The 23,157-nt window shown below is 35.8% G+C and overlaps 1 protein-coding gene across 7 annotated transcripts in view; it reads right to left on the bottom strand.

Moving 5' to 3' along the window:
• The window catches only part of LOC102004923 (spindle pole body component 110-like), a 192,153-nt gene extending 191,936 nt beyond the window's left edge, over nt 1–217 (bottom strand). For 6 of the 7 annotated variants that reach the window (XR_260257.1, XM_005380548.1, XM_013512193.1 and 3 more), the window contains exon 1: nt 108–217. Coding sequence is in view for 5 of the 7 variants with exons in the window: in XM_005380548.1 (XP_005380605.1) it covers nt 108–169 (62 nt within the window). In the remaining 2 variants the exon portion in view is untranslated. The remainder of the gene's footprint in view (nt 1–107) is intronic. The other variant, XM_013512192.1, reaches the window with a different exon arrangement.
• Nucleotides 218–23,157: the final 22,940 nt, after the last annotated feature.

Below are 23,157 nucleotides of genomic sequence, written 5' to 3'. Positions count from 1 at the left end.
TCCCCACAGACTTTAAAGGAAGGTTATGTTTGAAGTCCTGAGTGAAGGCTACTTTATCTAGAAATCCCCATGAATTATTCTGGGGACAAGAGGAGCTGGAAACTTACCTGTGGCTCTCTGGGTTTTCAGAGTTTGGGGCTATAGAGTTTGTGCTGTAACATTCTCCCATCTCAAGTCAGGTCCACTGTCCTTTGGACGGACCTCAACTACCCCTAGTCCTTAGAGTTTTAGAATCCTCACTGTTACTCACCCCTCCCTTGTTGCTAGGCAACTACAATGGTAGGAAGAGTTACATTCCCAAAGCAAAAAAAAAAAAAACCCTCAGTTGCTAAGCCACAATAACTCCTCAAATCATCTCACAAATCAGATCCAAGAGTGAGACCAGATGAAGTCATCACATCGTCATCGTCTGTGGAAAACCCACTCAAAGTGAAACTGAAGCTGCGGGTTTGTGCTCAGACCAGGGCATGTTTATATCTAGAACCAATGCTGAAAAAACGGTCATCACACTGCTATCTGAAACGTGTGCACACGCAGACTTACAAGAAGTAACAGTTTTCCATAGATCCCTTACTGAGATAATCCGCTTTCCCTGAGACTCATAGGCCCCAGATGGAAGATCCCCCTGGGCCATGTTCTAATGCAAGCTTTTGTTCCCAACACAGAGTTTCAGAGGAGACACACCGTGTTGATTCCTAGTGTTCTGCTCACTGTCACTATTCATCCATAGTTGGGTTTCCAAAGTTATTGGTGACTTGCTGTACTTCCCAGGGGCATTTGTGGACCCATTTGAGGTACATCTACTCTACTTCCTGCTCTGGAGGGAAGTACATGTAGGAACTCTGCAGTCTATATGTCAAAGCCAAAACCCTGCTGGGTTTTGATCCCTATGTCCTGAATTCATGCAGCCTACTCACATAGCGAAAACAAAATAGATTAGATAAATATGACACCAATTTTTCTAATCATAGAATTTGTTTCTCTGGTTAAAGTATATAGATCAAATAATTTCAATACTAGTAATAAGCAACAGTTGGAACTTAGCAATTAAATAGTGAAATTATTATTCATTTCTCCAATGTTAAGTTCAAGTTACCCAGCTCCTTGGTAAAACAACCCTATAGATAAAGAACTATGAGCAGTTGGTGTTCTGGTAGAAAGGTCAATGCTGCCTGAATAAGTGTGTACAAACAGATTAGGCTGTTGGCCTGAAACTAGTTAGCAGCCTATGAAGTATCAGAAAATCATTTCATTTCCGTATGCTTTAGTTTTCTTCCTTTTAAAAGAACCACTTGAACTGTTTGTTTTCTTCTCCAGACTTACCATTCCAATCTGCTTCCTTGTTCCATCTTACTGAGAACCCACAGTAGATTATACTTCAGTGGATTTTAGAGGAATGTACTGATATTCACCACATAGTTGGTTCATAAAATTTTATGAAAGGAAGGTCATCTCAGTAATGGCTGGTGAAAGGCACTGTAGGCACTAATTATTCATAATGGTTATTAATCTTATCGTACAGTCTCACTGATCAAAAAGATAGGCAGAGAGATATGCCTGGTATAAAAACAGACTTTTTAAAAAGTCCTTGAAAAAAAAAAAATGACTTTCCAAATCTCACTCCTCCTTAACGGAACACTCCCTGGGAAGGATTCCAGAGGAGGTGGTTAAGAAATTTTCAGGTTTACCAAAGATATATTAGTCTACAGAATACTAGACTGAGATGGCTAACTAACAAATCAGTGGTATTGCTCTTTTATGATTAAATCAAGTACAATGTTTAAAGAATGAAAATCATTCAAATAATCTTAAAGCTGAACTGAATTTTAAGAAAACCATATCTTTTCTTTCTAAATCTAAAGGGAAAAGGGAACATTATAACAAAAGTGCTAGAAATATACTATATATATCATTGCTACTGCTGTTATTAATATTATTTTAAACTCAAAAAACATTTTTGACTTATTAACCCTTAAACTATTATAGACAAATATATAACCCTTAAACTATTATAGACAAAAATTCTTACCTTATGGCTTGTCAAATATGTATTTTTTATAACCATGTGGTTTAGGATGTATGCATATGTTATGTTTTGTTGTTAATGCTTATCAGGGTACTGTATCAAGCTCAGATGAACAAATATTAATAGGATCAGAAAGGAAGGTAGGAGAAAAAAGCATAGCAGTAAGGAAAGAGCAAGATAGAAGAAGGATAATGACGTAGCATGACTGAGGCGTGGAGAGAAAGCCACAGGAGATGTCTTTGGAGCCTGCTTGCTTGACTTGTCCAGTCATCTTCTGATTGTTCATTCTTTTTATTTCATTCTCCCAATATTTCCTGAAATCCCACTGTGTACCAGACATGATGTGAGACAGGTGCGAGCCTGATACAGCCCTCGCGGAGCTGATCATTCTATCAGGGTTATTGCTCTAGAAGGCATAACTGTCCAATTAGAAAAAAAATGAAACAGGCCTTGGATTTCAAAAACACTCCTCTAATTTAGGAGGTCAAAAGAACTTAAAATACAACTGCACGAAAGCAAATAAAAGGACTTCCCAGGTGTTCCTCCCGAGAAGGTACGATCCTGTGGCCCCTATTCAAGCAGCTGAACTGCAGTTCAGTCTGTTCTTACTGTGATGAAATGAAGGTGTCTGCTACAACCTGCATCTGAGACTCTGGATAAGAGTGCCTGTGGTACTGGAGGACAGCAGGAGAGGGAAAGATGATAGAGAAGTCAAAGCAATTGAACAAATAGGTACACAGATCCCTCCATGAACCACAACCAAAATATCTTCTGGCTGATTGCAAAAGCTTTCCTTCTGTTTTGCCTAAGAATTAGTCAGCTCACTTATCCTTGCTTTTTGTCTTCTTCCCTGTGTTTTTGATTGCTTGACACAGTGAGTCTAATTATCTTCAGGCTTCCAGCTTGTTTTAATGGAGAGAGATGTTTATCTATCTGAGCAGAGAGATTTTACCCTGTTGGTCATGAAGTCTTTCCTTGGGAATCATAGAGATGTGACTGAAAGCTTTTAATTAATGAGGAGGAATGTAAACTTTTCATTTCTAGCTTATTTAGGGCAGGAAAGGAACATTCCTTCTCCTGCTTACTGTTCTTTACTTCAGGGAGCATTTGTCTCTGGTAGTACTTAACTGTCTTTCCCTTCATATTTACCCTTGGGAGGACAGTAAATTCAGATAACAAACTCCGACCACATGGCAGAAGGGGAACAGACCCTGTCCAGACAAAGGACTACAGGACCTCTGAGCTTGTCTATTCAGCAACTGGATCCTGGGACTTTGCGTCTCAAGCATTTGTTTGCTTATTTATTTATCTCACAAATATCTACTGGGGTCCTGCTATGTAACAGGAATTTTTCTTTATGCTTGTATTACAGTGGTAAGCAAGATGAAGCTACCGACCTCTTGAAGTTCATGTTTCAGTGGGTAGAGACAATGAAACATATGCAGAGCATTGTTAAAGATAGACACAGTTCTATAAAGAAAATAAGACAGCGTAAAGAGACTAGGACCAGGAGGTGACACAGGGCTGAAGTGTGAGTGACACAAAGAAGCAGCCTCCAGACATTTGCAGGAGGGAGTGTTCCAGGCAGGGATTCAGTCCCATCATCATAAAAGCATGCCCTTAAAGACAGATAAATCGCCTTCATCTCATCTCTTCCTGTGCTTCCCTGCACAGGAAAATTATTGAAATCGTAGCTTCTTTTTTTTATTTCCTCTTCAATCTTTTTCCCGTAAAATACTCACAGAGTCCACTGAAATAGTCCGTTGATAATTGGGTTATCACCAGCTGTTTGTCACCTTCCTTGAGCAGCACATTCTGACCCAACCCTCCCCGGAATGTTTTCTCCACATTACTAAATCTAGCTCAGCCTTCTGCTGCTTCTACGATGTTCAGTATGTTCCCAGTTATTTCCCCTTTTTCTCTCCTTAGCCAGAATTGTTTTTTATGGCTTTCAACCAGTGAAGCCTAATTTGTAGACTTCTACTTTTCTTATCATTGTTGATGTTTACCTAGAAAACAGTTGTTCACTTTCAGGCTAGTTCTTATTTATCCTTGTTTGCTTACACTGACTGTTTTCTTAGAACATTACTATTATATTGGTAACTATCTTTTTGTTTCTCCTGTGACTGATTTTCTTTTATAGGTTTCACTTCCTGAGGGTGGGTCACTCATACATTTGAGAACATCTGTTATTTATGCCTATCACACTCCAAGATACAGGAGATGGGCATGCTTCAAAGTAGTCTTGTTTTATAGCTTGTCAGACTGGACACTTGCTGAGAAATTTCTCTTTCAAGTTATTTCTACAGTTAATATAAATATTATTTATGTCTCTTCTAATGCTGTTACTAAAAGCTCTGTTGAAACTGTGTCCATTATTCCCTAATTACTTCTCTGATAAATATCTTACCAATCCATTATCTAGAAAATTAAACATAATTTCTCCAAATATTGGATTTTCACTTCCTTAATAATTTTCATATACTTTCAATAGAGAATCTAGTGTCAAACAATAAAAATGAACTAGGTAAAAATAGGGAACTATAAGAAGCAATGTCTAAGAAAAGTTATCTTCTCTGCTAGGATTTTCTCATTTGCATAGTCAAGTGGATGATCTCTGATGGAAGTTGTACTGTGAAGAATACTTTCACTTACAAGTAACGGAAAAGCCAATCTGTGGGAGTTAACTCATCAGGGAATTTGCTGGCTCATATGGCTGGAAGGTTCAGAAGTTAAAAGTGCTTCGAGGTTAATTTGCAGTGCTACTAGTGGACAGTATCTTTCCATCTTGCCGTTCTCACATAATCAATGGTGTCTTCTGATGGCTTGCTTTTCTCATGGGAATAGAATGACCGCTAGTAGTAACTGGGACTACTTTACGAGTGACTTTGTTTGTAGCCCAAAGGAGAGAAAGTGAATTGTCTTCCATGACCTCAGGGCAAAAGTCCTGTGTTTTCCTCTCATCAGACAATCCTAAGTAGCTAGATCACTACCACAAAACGTTGACTGGTGTCAGTCTGAAATATATGCCTGCCCCAAACCAATCACTGTAACAATGGGAAACGATCCATCAAATTTTACCCTAAGGACTCAGTGAAATCAATTCTCTCAAATTCTCTGGCTACTACGTATTGGGGAAGAAGGAAACATATCTGGGAGGCTCTAAAGTCATCAAATTCAAGTAAGTATTTTCATAGAATTTGCATATAATTCACCTATATTTATTATTTTATTATTAAATCATAGATAATAATATCATACTAACATAGGATATTGCCATATCTATTATTTATATATTTTTTCATATTATCTAAACTAGGAAAACATTTAATAAGATTAATTTACTGTTATAACCATTGCAATGGTTTCTATCTCTGTATTTCTATTCTGTCTTAGTGGGGTGTTATATATCAGCAAGGAAAAAACTTACCAAGAGGGTGACGTGAACACTTAAAATTTTGATCTGAAGAATATCTTTAGAATGCACTATGAAATTAATGAAAGAGTAATTAACTATTGGTTTATATGCAATTCATTTTTGTAATGTAGTATTTATGTAACTGTACTTTCTTCTGACTTGTTCATAAAATTATTAATAACCTTCTAGTTATAGCTTAGTCATGATTTTGAAATGTTTCTATTGAGTGCTATTTCTCATAGAAAGGCATCCTACGAGCAGCAAGAAAGCAACATCTCAATCCAGTTCCAAGATTCAGCAAAATCTCCTTTCATATTTCACTGTTTCATACTTTATTTCTGTTGAAGCATTTTTTATATTTCATTCATTCTTACCATGTGCCAGACACTCTACTAAGCAATGAATGTGTTTGTGTGTGTGTATGTGTGTGTGTGTGTGAGTTTGATTCTTGTACAAAAAATTGAGAGATTTCTGCAACCTTCCCTGAAGCAAAGAAGGTGATATTTAAGAATGAAAACTTGGGGTACAAAACAAGAAAGATAAAGGATGTGTTAGTGATACACATATTGTCCTCATAAAATGTGTGACTATCAGGTCACATAGTAGCAGGAAAAGTGTCTCAGCACTGAACACCAGAGTCTAAAGATAACTGACAATCTTTCACCTGGAGGTCACATCTTTATCATTATTCCTCATCAAGATGATGATACTTCAAAACTCATTGTGAATCTGAGCTAACAGTAAGTGATGAGTAGAAAAAACAGCTAGCACCCTCTGTACTTAGTACAGGGAAGGTTTGACCATTTAGAAGCATTAATCATCCTGAGCTCACAGCAAGCTTCATGCCATATGATGCGGACTGAGAAACGATTCTTCTTAGAATATGCTTATTTCAGTACCTGACAATATTAGTCTCATAGAGAGCATATAGAGATTATTTTAAAATAATATTTTAAACAACTAAAATGTCCTGAGAACGTTGCTTGTGTAGCTTTAACTTGTGGAAGAAAATAAGTTGGTAACTGCCATCCTGTCAAAACAGATGGAATTTGTTCTTGGAAAGGTGTTAGGTTAGAAAGAAGAAAAAATATTTTTTAAACAGATTAATGGAAAAAAAGCTTTTGCTGGAGTTCTTGGTGTGGATTAGGAACACTCAACCTGCATCGCAGGAAAAAAGTGCTCTCACAGCCTGCCTTACATTTCTCCACCACCTGCTTGTGCTTGCTAAATATTGATATTATTTTATTATTCTATGAGAAGACTTGTGAAATGCTTGCTGAATCTAGAAGGAATTCAGTTAGCATGATGTCCCAAAAAATAGCAAGACTGAGCTACCCACCTCCTTCCAATAACCCACACTTGTTGTTTATCATTCACAGAGGATTACTTTGTTCATTGTGACTTACATCAGCAAAGGAAATAACATGAACAACAAAGCCCAAGATAGAACAGAAATTATAGCTAAAGGAGTGAATATATTACAGAAAAAATGAAAAGCAAGAACCAGGATAAAATGTCCTAAGAAATGTCATTTTAAATTTTTAATCATAATTAATAAGGTATTATTTGTTTTCATTTAAATATTCTGGTAATAACACAACAGCATTTGAATTCAATTTTCAAGTTTAGTTATTAAGTAATTCTTGGTGAATTGTAGTATGAGTATAGAGATTACAAATTTAAAACAGTAAAGAAATAGTAGTTATATTGTGAGATGTCCTTTCAAAGCCCGTTATTTATATGATAAAAGTACCATACATATTACTATAAGGATTTATCATTTGTAATTTATAAGATGACCTTTCTCAGTCTTCTAGGAATCACTTTTCAATTTGCAATGCTGGAGACAAACAATAAGCAAATATTTAGCAATAAAATACTTTCCTTATAATTAGAAAAATAATGACAATAATAAGACACTTTTGCAAAGAAAAACTATATCAGGAAACAGGTCAATAAAGGGAGGCTTTCTGAGACTGCTCCAAGAACAAATGTGTCCTCGTGATAGAATGATACCCAGAATAAGCTGTCATGCCTGGCTTCTCTCAGTAGGAATACTGAATTTCCTGAATGATCCTACTGTCATTTTACACAAGGTAGATATACCAGATCAGCAACCAAGAAAGCTCCCGGCACAGCTTGTTTCTCGCTGCCACTATGGGAACAGCTTTCCTTTGTCTCTTGATTTACCTAGTGACATTAAACGCAGCAACAAACATAAATCTCTCATGGAATTACCATGGGTCATGGATTACCAAACTGCCATAGTTTAAGAAAAAATGAAGGAAAGAATCAGCCTCCATTAGGGGAATTTTGGAACCACCCAGAAGATCAAACTCACAAATCAGATGGTAACATAGGTTCTTCTAGGTTGACAATTTTTCCTTGAAGTAAAGTTAATCTTCTATCTTCCTCATAATCTTCTATCTTCCTCAAAATCTTCTATTTTCCTCATATTAAATGAGGAAAAGTTGAATGCTTTCCCTCTAAAATCAGATAAGAATTCCACTCACCACTCCTGTTCAATATGGTACTCAAAACATTAGCCAGCACAAACAGGCCAGAGAAAGAAATATAAGGGAAAGGCATAGGAAAGGAAGAAGTCAAATTATCATTTACAGATGATGTAATTCTCTACATAGAAGGCCCAAAAAAATCCCACCAGAAGGTGCCTTCAATTAATAACAAAATTCAGCAAAGTAGCAAGATATAAAATCAGTACCCAAAAAATAACAGCATTCCTGTACAGCAATAATGAACTCACAGAAAAAGAAATTAGGAAAACAATACCATCATTGATAGCACCAAGAAAAATTAAACACTTAAGAATTAACCTAATGAAGGAAGTGAAAGACCTCTACGATAAAAACTACAGTGCTCTGAAAAGTGAGATTAAAAAAGCCATCAGAAAATGCAAAGCTATCCCCAGTTCCTGCATAGCCAGAACCAATATTGTCAAAATGGCCACACTTCCAAAACTGATACTTAGATTTAAAGCAATCTCAATCAAAATAGCAAGAATCCCTCACAGAACTAGAGTAAACAATCCTAAAATTCATATGGAACTAGAAGAGACTTAGAATAGCAAAAACAATCTTAGGTAACAAGAGCAAAATCAGGAGGCCTCACAAGCCTAGAATTCAAGTTACATTACAATGTTAGAATGATGAAAACAGTATGATACTGCTACAAAAACAGATAGATCAGTGGAACACAACAGAAGATGCAGAAGCAACATCAGTCACATTTGGCCATCCGATCTTTGACAAAGGGCTCAGAAACATACATAGGCAGAAAGATAGCCTCTTTAGCAAATAATGCTGGGAAAACTGGCTACCACATGCGGAAGATTGAATCTAGACCCATCACTTACAATTTACTAAACTAAAATAAAAATGGATCAAAGATCTAGATATTAAAACAAAACACTTAATCTTCTGGAAGACCAAGGTAAAATTCTTCAAGACATAGACATAGTCAGGACTTTCTGAAAGAACCCTGGTTGCTCAAGAAATGATATCAATCAACAAATGGGATTATGTCAAATTAAAATCTTCTGCACTGCAAAAGAAACAACAAACAGAATGAAAAGACAAACCTCAGAATTGGAAAAAATTTTACCAGCCACACCTTGGACAGAGGACTAATATTTACAGTGTATCAAGAACTAAAAACAAATTACTCCCACCTCAAAATAAAAAACCCAATCAAAAAGTGGGCAAATAAAATGCATGGACACTTCTCAGAAGTAAAAATGGCCAATAAACACATGAAAAAATGTTCCAAATCTCTGGCCACTAGAGGAATGCAAATTAAAAAAACACTGTGTTCCCCTCTTATTCCAGGAAGAATGACTATCATAAAGAAATCAAATAATAACAAATGCTGGCAAAGTTGTAGGTGAAAAAGGAGCCCTTTTTTATTGCTGGTGGGAATGTACAATCATTATGTAAATCATTATGACCATTCCTCAGAAAACTAAAACTAGGAATTCCATTTTACCCAACTGTGGTAGGTATCTTCCCAGAAGAATTAAAGACATCACATTACAGTGATACATGCATATCCAGCACAACTCATAATAGCAGAATCTTAGAAGTGGCCTATTCAGTATGTCCATCAACAGATGGATAAATAACTAAAATATAACATAATGGAGTGCTACTCTACCATAAAGAAGGATAACTTTTAGTCATTTGTAAGAAAATGGATGCAACTTGAGATTATAATGTTAAGTGAAATAAATCAGACACACAGCTTAAATTCTGCATGGTTTATCTTACATGAGAAACCCAAAGTAGAAAAAAATTAAAAAACAAAACAAAAGGTAGATAATAGGAAACATAAGATAGATCTTTTACAAAAGGGAAGGGGATCAAGAGATGGAGGAAGGGAGAAGGAGAGACGAGTAAGGGGATGAAAATAGAATGAAGATGTATGCTATGTACCAGTATCCACTCCCCAGCACCCATGTCATCATTACCTGCTGCAAACATATGCTAAGAGTAAAAAAAGAAATTACATTATAAAAGTTGTCTTCAAACTAAACTATATTTCTACAAGATTTTTATATCTTTTGAAAACAATCTTTAAACCTATATTTAGAAGATATCAATTTATTTTTATTAGCAAAATTATTAAGTTTTGCTGGCAAGGGAGTTTTTATAGTATACTGACCATTTCCTATTTTTAAATACACCCTACTAATTTTACTAACATTAATACAGTAATGACTACAGGATGAGTTAAACTAAGAATTTTCTGGTAATTTTACCATACCATGTTGATTCATTTTAAGATTCAGGTGTCCTTTTACTCCCATTAGGTCATGATATGGTGAGGAAATAATACTTAATAGAAATTTCAAAATGATGCTTATTTTAAAATAGAGGTTAAAAATGATAAGAAAAATTCTGGGAAAAAATCATACTTGCTGATTATTTGGTGCTGAAAAAGCATAAAAGAATATTAATCAATCAAATTGTGTAATTTGGTAATGCCACCTAACATGATTTCTATTGGTATGCCAGTAACAGTTTATTCACTGGACACAAACCTGCTTGGTACAACATAGTTAATAATCCTAGGTTTAAAACAACCTTACTAGCAAATATAGTGGCATATGAAAATCTTTCAGATGACATTAAATATCAAATACTATATAAGGCATTTCATTAAAAGTCATATGTAAATTTAAATTTATATAATAGAAAATAGGATTGTGTTGATTTACAATGTCAAATATATATTTCTTTCACTAAAATATTTAAACATTTTTAAAGGATGTCCATATGTCTATTTAATTAGGCACAAAGCTTGGTGCATGTCTTGATTTGTGCATTTGAGCAAGAAACAGAAAAAGAGTTTTCCTCAGAGTTTTGAAAGAATATGTTTTAATAAAGTTTAAAAATTATTCTATTAAAACAATTCATATTTTTCTAATAGAATGCCCACCCCTCACTGTCAAATATAATATGACTTGCAAGATATTAGCTTAGCTGTCTTGCAAAAGAAAGTATAATAGCAATGACAAAATAAGAAAGGCCCATGTGTGTTCAATATGAGGAAGAAAGGACTCAGAACCAGACAAACATTAAAATACTACGTCTCCATCTTTACACATAATTTGAGATTACACAGAAATATAATGTGAGCAGAGCTGCCATTTAGAGCACCTTAGGTAATGCCAGACTTAGTGTTCTCTTTATATTACTTCAGTTAACGCCACACCTCGGGTGACACTTGTTATCATTATTTCTTCCTCCTCTAAAGGACTCACTGAAAGTAAGTCCTTTCCCTAAGACATCACCGCTAGTAACCAGAAGCACTGAGACTCAAACAGATGTCTTTTTATACTCAAATCCATACTCTTCACTATTATGCTATACGCATATCCCACATTCCACCTCTACTCGGCAGAGTAGCATCCTGGCTCTTGTAGATCAAAAAGTAGAACACACAACTTTATCCACTGTTCGCTTCTTCAAAAGCCCAGTGATCTCAGTGTATCTGTCTGGAAACTGGAAAAGTGGCTGTGATCCCCCTTTTCTTCTATCTCACTCTCTCATATCTTCTCCAGAGCAAATATCAGTGGTGTCACCTCAAATTGCACATTTTCTTGCTGTTGAATAGAAAGGCGTGCCATGTTAATTCTTACTAACAATCAAGGGATGGCTGTACTTAAAACCTATGTTATGAGAAAGGATTATTATTTGCATAACAAGACTGGCCAGACTTTTTTGGTGATGGAATTAAATAAAATACACTTTTTGAAAAATAATCTTAAGTGAATTCTTTCTTTTAAATTTTACATAAAAACCTCAAGATTTTAGAAAAAGTTCTGTATTTTTATTGAAAAATATTTTCCAAGGACCCTGTATGCAGGCATAGCTTGGAAGTGTCCTCAAGGATTAGAATGGAGATGCAAATCTTTCATGCTTCTTATCAATCGCACAGTCAGATCTCTGCCACAGCATCTATGTTTGAACAAGTATGTCATGCTGCTCTCCTGGAATGTTCTGGAATTTGCACACAGATAAAGCAAAAAAATCCCAAGTGTAATATGTAGAACAACACATTTTATGCTTTTTGTTTCAACAGAGCAACCTGCTAAAGTTTTTACTAATGAAGAAACTGACTGTGAAAGAGATTTAATGACTTGCTCACATAGGTGGCTATTCTGGGTGGAAACTGAGTGTTGTGATTCCATGTCTTCTCTCATCATCAAACTGCAAGAATATCTAGTCATCACCATTCTACATTCAGTTTGACCTTCTTTTTTCTTTTGTAAAACTTTCATCCATGAGAAAGGGTATGCAGTCGCTGTCTTTCTATGTTTGCCTTATTTCACTTAACATAAAATCTCCCAGTGCCACCCATTTTGCTACAAATGACAGGATTTCTTCCTTTTTATGGTGGAACTGTACACATATACCACATCTCCTTTTAAAGAAAATTTTAATATGGTAAAAGCAGGAGCCAAGAAGTAAAGGAGGTGGTGGAAATACCAGAAGGCAAGAGAGGCTTTTTATTTTCTCCCTAAATTACAATTTCTAGATCTCTGACCATGTGTCATAAGTAGAAGTGCAAATCAGTCATTTGATGATGAGTTCCCTATGTTAGTAAAATGGTTTGAATTTTTAAATACTCCACCCACGTTAATATGTTGAGAGACAAGTATTTTTATTCTAGAGGAGGAAATAGAGATGTTTTCAAATCTTCCAGGCATAATGGGAGTACATTTACACCTATGGCACGCATGCTGCAGTGGGCTGTTTGCTATCACTGAAAGCTCCGAAAGATTCACCATCACTGCTTTATACAATTTCCACCCTTCTGCAAGAAACTTTTCCCAGGGAAATTACGCATAGCAGAGTCAAAATGTAAGATATGTATCTTTTGTTTTTAATATAATCTAGATGAGTCCAGACAGACAGCAAGCAAATTCTCAAATCTATATAAATGCAAGTACATACAATAAATTGTTGTAAAATTTCTTATATTCACTGTGAAATCAAAACAAAGGAGAGTTCTTAAGAGATCCAGTCCTAGTTGAAGCATAAGATGTTGTGTATTCAATACATTCTTTAATGAAGTCAAGATACATCAAGCAATTGATAATGTAAACAAAATCCCATTATAGAAGATAAGTCAATATAATAATTCATTCTTGTCCAAAAACCATCTGCCAGACTAAAAACTTCCAGCTCATTCACAAGAGCTTTTTATAATCTTTCCTTACCAGAAGTAAACAGTTGCAAAACCAAATTTCTTTTTGGCTACAATGACCAAATTGCCACATAGTATATGATAATTTATTATATGGAGTTTTAGGATGCATATTTGATTTCTATACTATAAGTTATAAGGTGATAAAGTCACATTTATGTACCCTGGAAATTTTAAATTGTAAGGTTTAGAGATAAAATGTGTCACAGAGGAGTTCACTAGAAGACATTATAAGCATTGGTGCAGCTATGACTATGGCTAGAATCAAAGCATCTGACAGGCCTAGGGTCTCATCCAAAGACTCAGTTGGAGAAAGACGTGTGTCCAACTCCACATGGTTATTGGTAAGATTCATTTCCTTGTGAGTTATTACACTGAAGTCGCAAGCTACCTTCAGGTCCTTGCCAGGTGACTTTCTCCAAGCATCGTTATTTAACAAAGCACACCAGCTGAGAAGGTAACAAAGAATCTGCTATGTAAGACAGGAGCCACAAGACTGTACACCCTCATCACAGAAGTGACATCCCACTTTCTTGACCGTATTTGATTTGCCCTAAGAAGAGCAGAAGCACAGGGATCGTTTGCACTCAAGGGCAGGAGATAACAGCAAGTGGTTAGGACAGTTGAGTACCATTGTACAAGCTGCCTACCCCACTGGAAATGACTTAGAGAGCAGTGAGTGTTTTAAGATGGACAAAATATACTTTTCAACAAAATAATAAAAAATAATATCTAAAAGCCATTTTGATAAATCTCTCTTAAAATACTGTTTAAACCTTAAAAGAGAACTAAAGATGTAAAAATACAAAAAAAGGAAAAGAAAAAAGTATATACTCTTTTGTGTCAAATTGGAAACCAGTAAATATTTGATTAATAATACCAATTGTTAGCAAGAATAAACAGATATTTTATACTCTACTTGTGCAGCTAAACATCTCTGAGTGCAGGCAATCTGGCAACATCAAAATTTGCTTATTATTTAGCATCAGTAGTATCACAGGCAATTATTTTAAAGATATAATAAAGTCAAAGTTCAAGACTGATATGCCATGGTGTTTACTGAAGTGATATGTACACTGCTAGAAAAAGTGGAAATTATTTAATGGTCCACCAGGAAAGATTGGCTAAATAAATTGTCTTATGATAACAACAAATGCAATCTTATAATTATTAAAAATGAGTGATCATGTTTATATTTATTACTAGAAAATATGCCTATGATATAGTTTTAAATTAAAAGAAAAACTGTAGAACTATACAAAATTATACATGTGGAATTTCATGTGCGTGTGTTAGTGTGTAGCTGTAGACTGCAGAGGGGAATATCTGACAGCCTAGCTAACTAAACATTACTAGTGATTATCTTTGAGTTGTATCATCATGGATAATTTTAATTTTCCTCTTTGTATTCTCCAATATTTTTCAATATTCTTCCTTAAGCACATTTACATTTTATAATATTAAAAAGAAATAAAGCTACTTCCAAAAAATCTTTAAAACAATTTCCTCCTATACTTTAATATTGGAATGTTTTAAGCTTTCATCATAATATCTGTTAATTAGAACAACATAACAATGTAAGATTCTTTCATGCTAAATGTATTAACTGCTTCTATTGATAAATGGATGTGTTCCAAGTCTTCTAGGCAAATTATACTTATGTTTTAAAAACGCTCTAGTTTCTATAAACACACAAATATCATCAATCAAAAGGGACTGGAAATTAACTGTCAGGTTTCTCCTTAACCTGGTTTATTCTGGACAAATAACTCACTCACTGAGAGACCAGGACTGAAGATTTTCATTATTTAAGTAGGAAAATAAATCTTGGCTGTCATATATAATCATTTACTCATTATTTATTCTTCATGTCTTTGTTTTGAGCATCCTCCACGTGCCAGGCATTGGACAAGTGCTGACGGCACAACAGTAAATCAGAAACACACTGCGCTGGCTCCCGCAGCCTAATAAAGACAAGCCAGAGCATTCCACTTCCAGAGATGTCTCAGAGATCATAGTTCACAATTCCCTGACCTACATTTGATGAACCGGAAAAGAGATCTCATGCTTCTTTTTCTCATCTGTATCATTTGACAGCAGACTCAACTTTATTTCCCTTGTTTGTCCTTTGGTGGGAAGAATTGCAAGATGGCCCTCAAAATCTTTGCCCTTTGGCATGATTTCTATGATTATGTCACAAAACACGGCAAAAGGGAGCTGGTTAAGGTTATTAGTCAATTGACTTTGGGAGAAGGACATTTTATGGATAGTGTAACCTAATCACATGAACCCTGTAAAAGCAGAGAATTTTCTGTAGACGGTAAGAGAAGAATAATCAGAGAGATAGAAAACATGGGAAGGATTTGTTGGGCAAGATGGAGATATAATGGGTCAAAGACCTGAGGGCATTCTTAAGAAGGTACAGGCAAGCCACAGATGACAATCAGGAAGAAAACAGGGGCTTTGGCCTTACAGCTATGAGAAACTGAATTCTGTCCCTAACAGGAATGAGTTAAGATGACTCTGAGCTCTAGATGGTACTGTGTTGGTCTGACACAATTTCATCCTCCCCAGAGAGCTCACTCATGTAATCTCAAACTTCCAGCCTACAAAACTTATTTTAATCTACGACACTTGTAGTAATTTGTTACCCAGCAATACAAAAGAAATGCATATCTTTTTCATTCACACATTGTTCCTGGGGACTAGTTATCACACGACAGTATTACTGGAGCTGACATGCATGGATTTTAACTACCCTCCTTATTATCCAGATGGGAAAATTAAGATGCAAATTTTTCAGCCAAATTTGGCCTTCCTTTTTAAAATGGATTGATTTATCATTTATTTTGAAGGAAATTCAAACTTCTAGAAAACTTAGTAGAGTACACAGAATTTTTTTTCCTGAGTCATTTGGGTATATGCATTATTTCTGTGATATGTGATTACCTACAAATACAGTAGTTCGGTGAATTTCTTATAAACAATGGCGTTTGTGTGTGTACACATAGCACAGACATCAAACTCAGGAAATTAGCATCAATTCACTGCTCAGACTCCATCAAAATTTTATAATGTATCCGACTAATTTCCTTTATAGCCAAAGATTCAGTTTGGATTCACATATTATGTTTGCTCATCATATCTGCTTAGTCTCCTTCGGACTGAAATAGTTTCTCCTTCTTTCCTTGACGTTCCTGACCTTGAAACTTAAATATTACAGGACCATCTCTGGGAACCGTGCTTTAATCTGGATTTTTCTGATTTATCTTTATAATAGTTGTGCACTTTGGTAAAAAAAAAAAAATTAGAGAAGTATGTTCTTTTCAGTAATTGCTATAAAATAGTTTATGATTTCATTTGTACCAATATTAACAATGTTATTATGATCATTTAAGGGGGTCTTTGCCAAGGTTCTCCATAGTATTCTTTTTCACTTTTTAATTAAGTATTTTGTAGGATGGTAACTTGAGGTTATGTAAGTATCATCTGTCAAATTTAAAATTTTTCCTGTACAATAAATTACGTCAGTATGCACTCATGGTTTCCTATTTTATTCAATGTTTTATAATTATTCTTACACTTCTTATTGTTATTAAACACTGTTACTGTCCTTTCTTTTTACATTCAAGTTGCCAGAAATTTGGCCAAAAGGAACCCCTCATGCTGGATTCGCTTCCGGGTTATTTTGACGGTTTACAAGTTCCTCTATTCCTTCAGCACTTTCTTACACAAAAAGTCTCCTGGGGGATTTGGCGTTTCTCCAAGTAGTCTTATTGTTTACTTTCAGTGAAAAATGACATTAGAAACCAAGATCTGGACACTGGCTTTACTTATTGCTTCTCGGGTGTTGCAGCTCCCAGACACAATGGACTTCTTCCGGTGTCTGTGAAATGCAGTGCTTTCCGCTGTCTTCCGATTCTCAAGTGTACTGCTCCCTCTAGGTGGGATGCTATTCCCTCTTCACACAACATTCTGCAGGTGAAGTTTAAATCTACTTCAAGGAAACTATCCTGGGTGTCTAGACTTCCTAGGGTCTTCTCTTATACCATCATATTCTTCTAGAATATTTATGCTATAACAACCACTTGGGAATATAGAACTTCTCCTGAGAACAATAAGTTTTGGATGACAAAGGCTATCTGGTTTTGATCAACACTACATCAGCTGTGCCTTGGACAGGGCCAAGCAAGGAATAGTTTCCAATAAATGTTTGTGGACCAAATGAGCGACCAAATGAACAAAGGGCTAAAGCTTTTCCAGTGCTTTCACAGGGGACCACTTAGAATATTTAAGAGTCACAGACTCTCTGAAATAGTATTCACTAAATTCTCAGACATAATAGTGTGATTTGATTCTGTCTGACAAATTCCTGAGTTTTGCACACTGGATCAAATAATTTTCCACATTATTTTTGAAGTGAATTTTTCTTGAAATGGACTCAGACAAAAGTGAAAAGCCAGGTGTCCTCTGGAAAGGTCACAGGATTTGCCACTATTGATTTAATCACTTGGGTTTATTCTCCATTAGATTTATTTCTGAGTAACTTTTCTAAGAAAACAAAAAGCTGCAGAAGAATATTTAATTTGATTGCATAACTCTAAATCTTCACCACCTCCTGGGTCCCTAATTAAATCTTGTTACACATTGCCTTGTCCTTGAGTGTGGGCTCCTCTGAACATCTCAGGAAGGGAATTTATGATAGAAAAAATCCAGTAACTTGTTTTTAGACAATGTGGGAGTTAATAGCCCTAGCACTGTTCCTACAGACAGGTTGGGCACACAGTCATCTCCTTAGCTTAATGCTTTTCTAGTTTTCTTCTGGTTTTGACTCAGTCCTAGACCCACCAAAACCCACCTTCCTTTGGTTGTACCTCCAACAAGTGGGCTATGCATTAGTTATGTGAGACCGCTTGGTATTGTTTGAAACAATTAGCTATTGAGTTCTGTTGACTTACCAAAAAGAAAGTAGGGTCAGCAAGGCAGGCCTAAGTAGCCACAGTTCTTTCAATCCTCAGAGACATATTGGAAGAATTTTCCAAAAGACCTTCTCTTTTCACAGTTTCTGAGATGAACATCCAGACACTTGGTAATTATTTCCTGTTTGTGGTATGCTATGTGGCGTTTATTATCAAAACAGAATCTCATAACAATTTATACAATGGAAAATGATTATTCAATGATTTTTACTTTCCCCTGGCTCACATTGAGGTTTTTCTTCCATTGTAACATGCCTGGAAAAAAAGAAGATCTAGTTTTAAAAACTTACCAGTCATTCCATTCTAATGAGATGAGAAATGCAGAGGAACATTACATGAGAATCAGGACTTCCTCCTTTTCTCCTGGGAGCCTGTGGTGCAAGAAAGGTTCATAAGATCCTTAGCCACACTGCAGCTTCTGTTGTGTGACGTTTTTGCCTTCCCGCCCCCAACCTAATGAGAAACTACAAATTCAAGAAAAATCTCTCTGTTATTCACCTCCCCAAAGTGGTGTATTTTCCTCATTCACTTAGTTACGTTTCAGGTGGTTTACCATTCACTTATGACTCATTTAACATGATTTTTAAATGAACAATTTTTATGTCACTTCTCAAAAACAACTGAAATGGATGCAATTCTCGGATGTAACTTAATTAACTATGACTTTTCAACTACACTAAGAAAATGATAATGTGGGCTTTACTAAACAAACTGTCCTAATACCCAACTGAGTATCCAAAGAACCAAGCATGAAGAATCAAAGCCAGACCACAAAAATCTTCTCTAATGAGAATGCTGTTTGAAAATACATTGTTCCACTTTGAAGTGAAAAATGCTGAGCAATGAGGCTCTCTCTTTCTAAACAGAGATGTATTTTTATTGTTGGATCACATTTGAATTTTGAAAGCAAGATTGGCAGGCAATACATGTACGATTTCTAGCAAAGAGAATATAGAGATAATTGGGTTTCTGTACATCATACCTTCAGGAACAGCCTAGATGATGGAACTACAATAGGCCCGTTCCTTCTGTGGGATTATGCTTCATTTGTCAAAATGAATGTAGGATATCAAGTCATTTCTAACACTGAGTAGTACCCCATTTCCACAGAGAGTGTGCCAGACAGTAGCAGAGCAAAGCATGCTGCAGGAACAGAGTTGCTAATAATATTTCAGTGTAGTCAAATGACTGTCTTTGATGGACAAGATCACTGGACTGGGTGCTGTTAAATTATCCAAAGAATTAGGGATCTAGTATATTTATCTGTGTAGAGGCCCTCTTTAATATCCTTCTGAGAGCCACTTCAAGTAGATGAATGTCCTACAAAAGAAATATTCCTGTGCAGAATCTAAAATATCTATTTATTTACTGGGGTGGCTGAGTAGGGGGTGTGTTATTATGGAGAGTGTGTGTGTTTCTGGCATAAATATTTACTTACCTCTACTTGTCAACAGCTGAGTATTTCGCTGTCTTCCCACTTGCAGTCATATGATACCCAATGAGGATCATGTCCCTTGGAAGTTGCTCACATTTATCTTCCAACTGCTGCAGTTAAAATGGAGCTCTTGATTCAGGTAAGGGCAGGAGTTAAGGGCAGTTATCTTCAAAAAGTATAAATCACTGAGCAACTTCTTTCAACACAAATCACAAGCATCTTCTCTTCCAGAAATGAAAGGGCAAATACATATTTAAAATCCAAATAAAAAATGGTACTATATTGAAATAACTTTATTCCCCTTTTAACTTTCAAACATGTTTTAAGGTGTTTACAAAACTGGAGTCATTTAGGAAATCTGAGAGTTGCCTGAAAATAATATTATTTCAATTAAGAACTTACACAGAAAATTAAATCATCTGATATAGTCAGAAACTAAAACACATAAGCTTTTGATGGTAAAGGGCATTGTAACCTCAGTAGTAATTGGTTAATAATCATTTGTTGAATAAATGAATAGACCAATGGGATATTGACAAAATAAAGGTCCTGTTGGTTAAATAAAAACAATAGGATAATAATACAATTATAAAATTCTTTACTTGCTGGAGAACATGATTTTGATTTATCTGATGTAAATTTTAGTGGATTTTCTTCTATATGAAAGACCTTGTGGGAAATTACCATTTCATTTGGTATTAATAGTACTATACGAAATTGTTCTTTTAATCTCCGTGTTCATGCTGTACTTATTTTTCTGTTAAACATAGGTTTATAATCATCCATTTTAAAGAGAGCTTTAAATGAAGAAGACAACTGTGTCTTAGAACAGCAAACCATGCTGGGAAATAGTAACAGGAAATACACAGAAGCAAAGTAGATTGCTTACTTGGCACTTTTAATAGCCTATCATATCTATGATAACATTTGTAAATCATATGGTAAAAGTTCAGGCAATCAAGTTTATTCATTTTTTATTTCTTAAGGTGCTTTTCTGTCTCTAGAATTACAAAAGTAAACTATTATTTCAACTTAGAAAATAATTTAGAGTGGTGCTTGGACTTCTCTGTAACTTTTTACATTGATGTAGAATATGAAACAGTGAGTGGGGGTGCATTATTATGGAAAGTGTGTGTGTACCTGGTGTAAATATTTACTTACCTCTACTTGTCAACAGCTGAGTAGTTTCTCTGTCTTCCCACTTGCAGTTGCATGATACACAGTGAGGATCACCTCCCTTGGAGTCTGCTCATGTTTGTCTTCCAACTGCTGCTATTAAAATAGAGCTCTTGATTCAGGTACGGGGGTTTGAGCATCATTACTCTTTTGGAAGAGATTTCCACAGGGCAGTTTCCTATGCTCTAGCTAGTTAGAAAAAATGATGCATTGGAAGGATTTTATGAGGAGACTGAAATTATGCTGTGTGGAAGAGATCCAAGAAGATAAAGGGGAGGTTAGGGAGGAAGGCAGCCAGTGAGGCAGCAGAGGAAGGAATGCATAGGACATGGAAGTTGCTAGAATATAGACCATTTGAGATCTAGAGGTTCTTCACCTGTGGAGTTTATTAGACCCTAGAATCCTTTTTAGTGTGCCTCACAAGCCATTGCTAGTAAAAGTGTGAACAAAAGGAAGGATTTCCAACACAAGCAACCTTAGACTTGAATGATGGTGACTAGTCAAGAGGATACTTGGTTAAATCAATTTGTTTTCTTTTTCTCCCCATTCCACGCTATATCTTGAGATGTGGGACTGCCATTTGTCTGCAACTTGTTCTGGAATGGGGCTGGAGAATGATAAAATTCTTGATTTCTAAATTCAAAAACATGGATGTGTGTAGAATGTGTGGTCACAAAGATCTAAGACAAGATGCAGTCTGATGGAATACAGGTGCTGCCTGCCTTGTCCTGAGACTGGAAAGCCCCTCTAAGATGTGAAATCTGGAAGAAAATCAGAACATGCAGATTTCTGTTCGTCTTTGTGTGCTCACCTTGACCCTACTCGTACTCACCTCACACTGAAGGTGGGAAAGGATACAGCAGAATTCCATTTCAATTTTGGCTTCTGATAACAGGATGCATTGCTTGCACCCTGGGTGAGAGCCAATAAGTGAACAGCCTGCATGGAGAAGTAAGTGCCTGGCACCATAATGATGAAAGACAGCAGAGTAGCAGAGTGTTGCAGGTGAGTGCTCATTGGTTTGGTATGAACCAGGAAAACTAGTAAGTGAGAAAATATCCTTTGAGAGGAGAGAGTCTGTAGAGGATAGAGCAAAGATGGCAAAGAGAAGGTGGCATGGACACAGTTTCTGAGCATCACTGAATTCTAAATTTCAGGGTGGAAGAAAAGAGGTCAGGACCTGGAGAGAAGGGACCACAAGAACCTTAGAGATTCTGCCAAGGAAGACCCAGAGTGACAGCCAAAGGTAACTGAACGCAGAGGCCCAAAGGTTGGCCATGTGGTTGATGTGTGCAGCTTTGTAACTTGCTCTTCAGACATTCCCTCCATGGTAGCTCACTTTATGGCCTACACTCTTAAAATTCATGAATTATTGGTATAAATAGATACTCTTTGATAAAGTATTTAAAACTTTAATTTTTATTTTAATGTTACACATACAAAAGTTATGAAAATAATACTGCTCTATGGTTGTATGCCTTTTGCTGAGGTCCAAGTGACTATGCTATTAAATAATCTACATATTTTGACCCAACTTTGTCAGTTTTTCCCATTTTCCATTTTCTGGCCTGGAATCCAATTTGGGATCCCATTCTCATCTACTTGTCATGCCTTTCTTTACTTCTTTAATATGGGGTTGTTCCTTAGACTTCCTTTGCCTCTTGTAACCCTACCTCTTGTGAAGAATATTGACTGTTTTGAAAAATGTCTCAATTTCACTTTTTTTCTTCTTTTTGAGACAGGGTTTTGTTGTGCAGTTCAGGCTGGTCTCGAACTCACAGTGATTTTCCTACCTCAACCTCCCAAGTGCTGGGGTTACAGGCGTGTGCCACCACACCTGGCTCTCAATTTTTCTGATGCTTGCACATAATTATAAAAAGTTGTGCATTTCAACAAAAATACCAAAACTGTGCTTCTGTGCCCCAGTCAGTATGTGATATCAGAGAGTACATGATATCAGTGTGTCTGTGTTAATCTTTCTTGTTCCTGGTGACATCAATGGATCATTTGGCTAAGATGGCATCTTTTCTACTATAAAGTTGTTACTTTGTCTTTTTAAATAAGTTTCTTGCAGGTATTTAAGACTGTGCAGATATAGTTCATATCACATTATCTTCCACTAATTTCAACATTCATTGATGACTTTTGCCAGAATCAAATATTACTATATTTAACAAATGTTGTTTTATTTTCATCATTCCTTCTATATTTATTAATTGGAATTCTACTATTAAGAAGAGCTTTTCATTTTTTTGTTCATAAATCTACTCAGTGATACCTATTTTATTCTATGATTTATAATTCATTACTAGCATATTTTAATTTTCTTTTTTAGATGTCCTGTGTTTGGCAAGCACAAGTGTTTTCCAGCTGGCTTCCTTGTCCTTTGACAGCT

Source organism: Chinchilla lanigera, unplaced genomic scaffold, assembly GCF_000276665.1.
Source record: "Chinchilla lanigera isolate Chin_1 unplaced genomic scaffold, ChiLan1.0 scaffold00014, whole genome shotgun sequence".
Classification (NCBI taxonomy): Eukaryota; Metazoa; Chordata; class Mammalia; order Rodentia; family Chinchillidae; genus Chinchilla; species Chinchilla lanigera.
The sequence above is the reverse complement of the archived record's forward strand: the minus strand, read 5'-3'. Positions and strand labels throughout refer to the sequence as shown.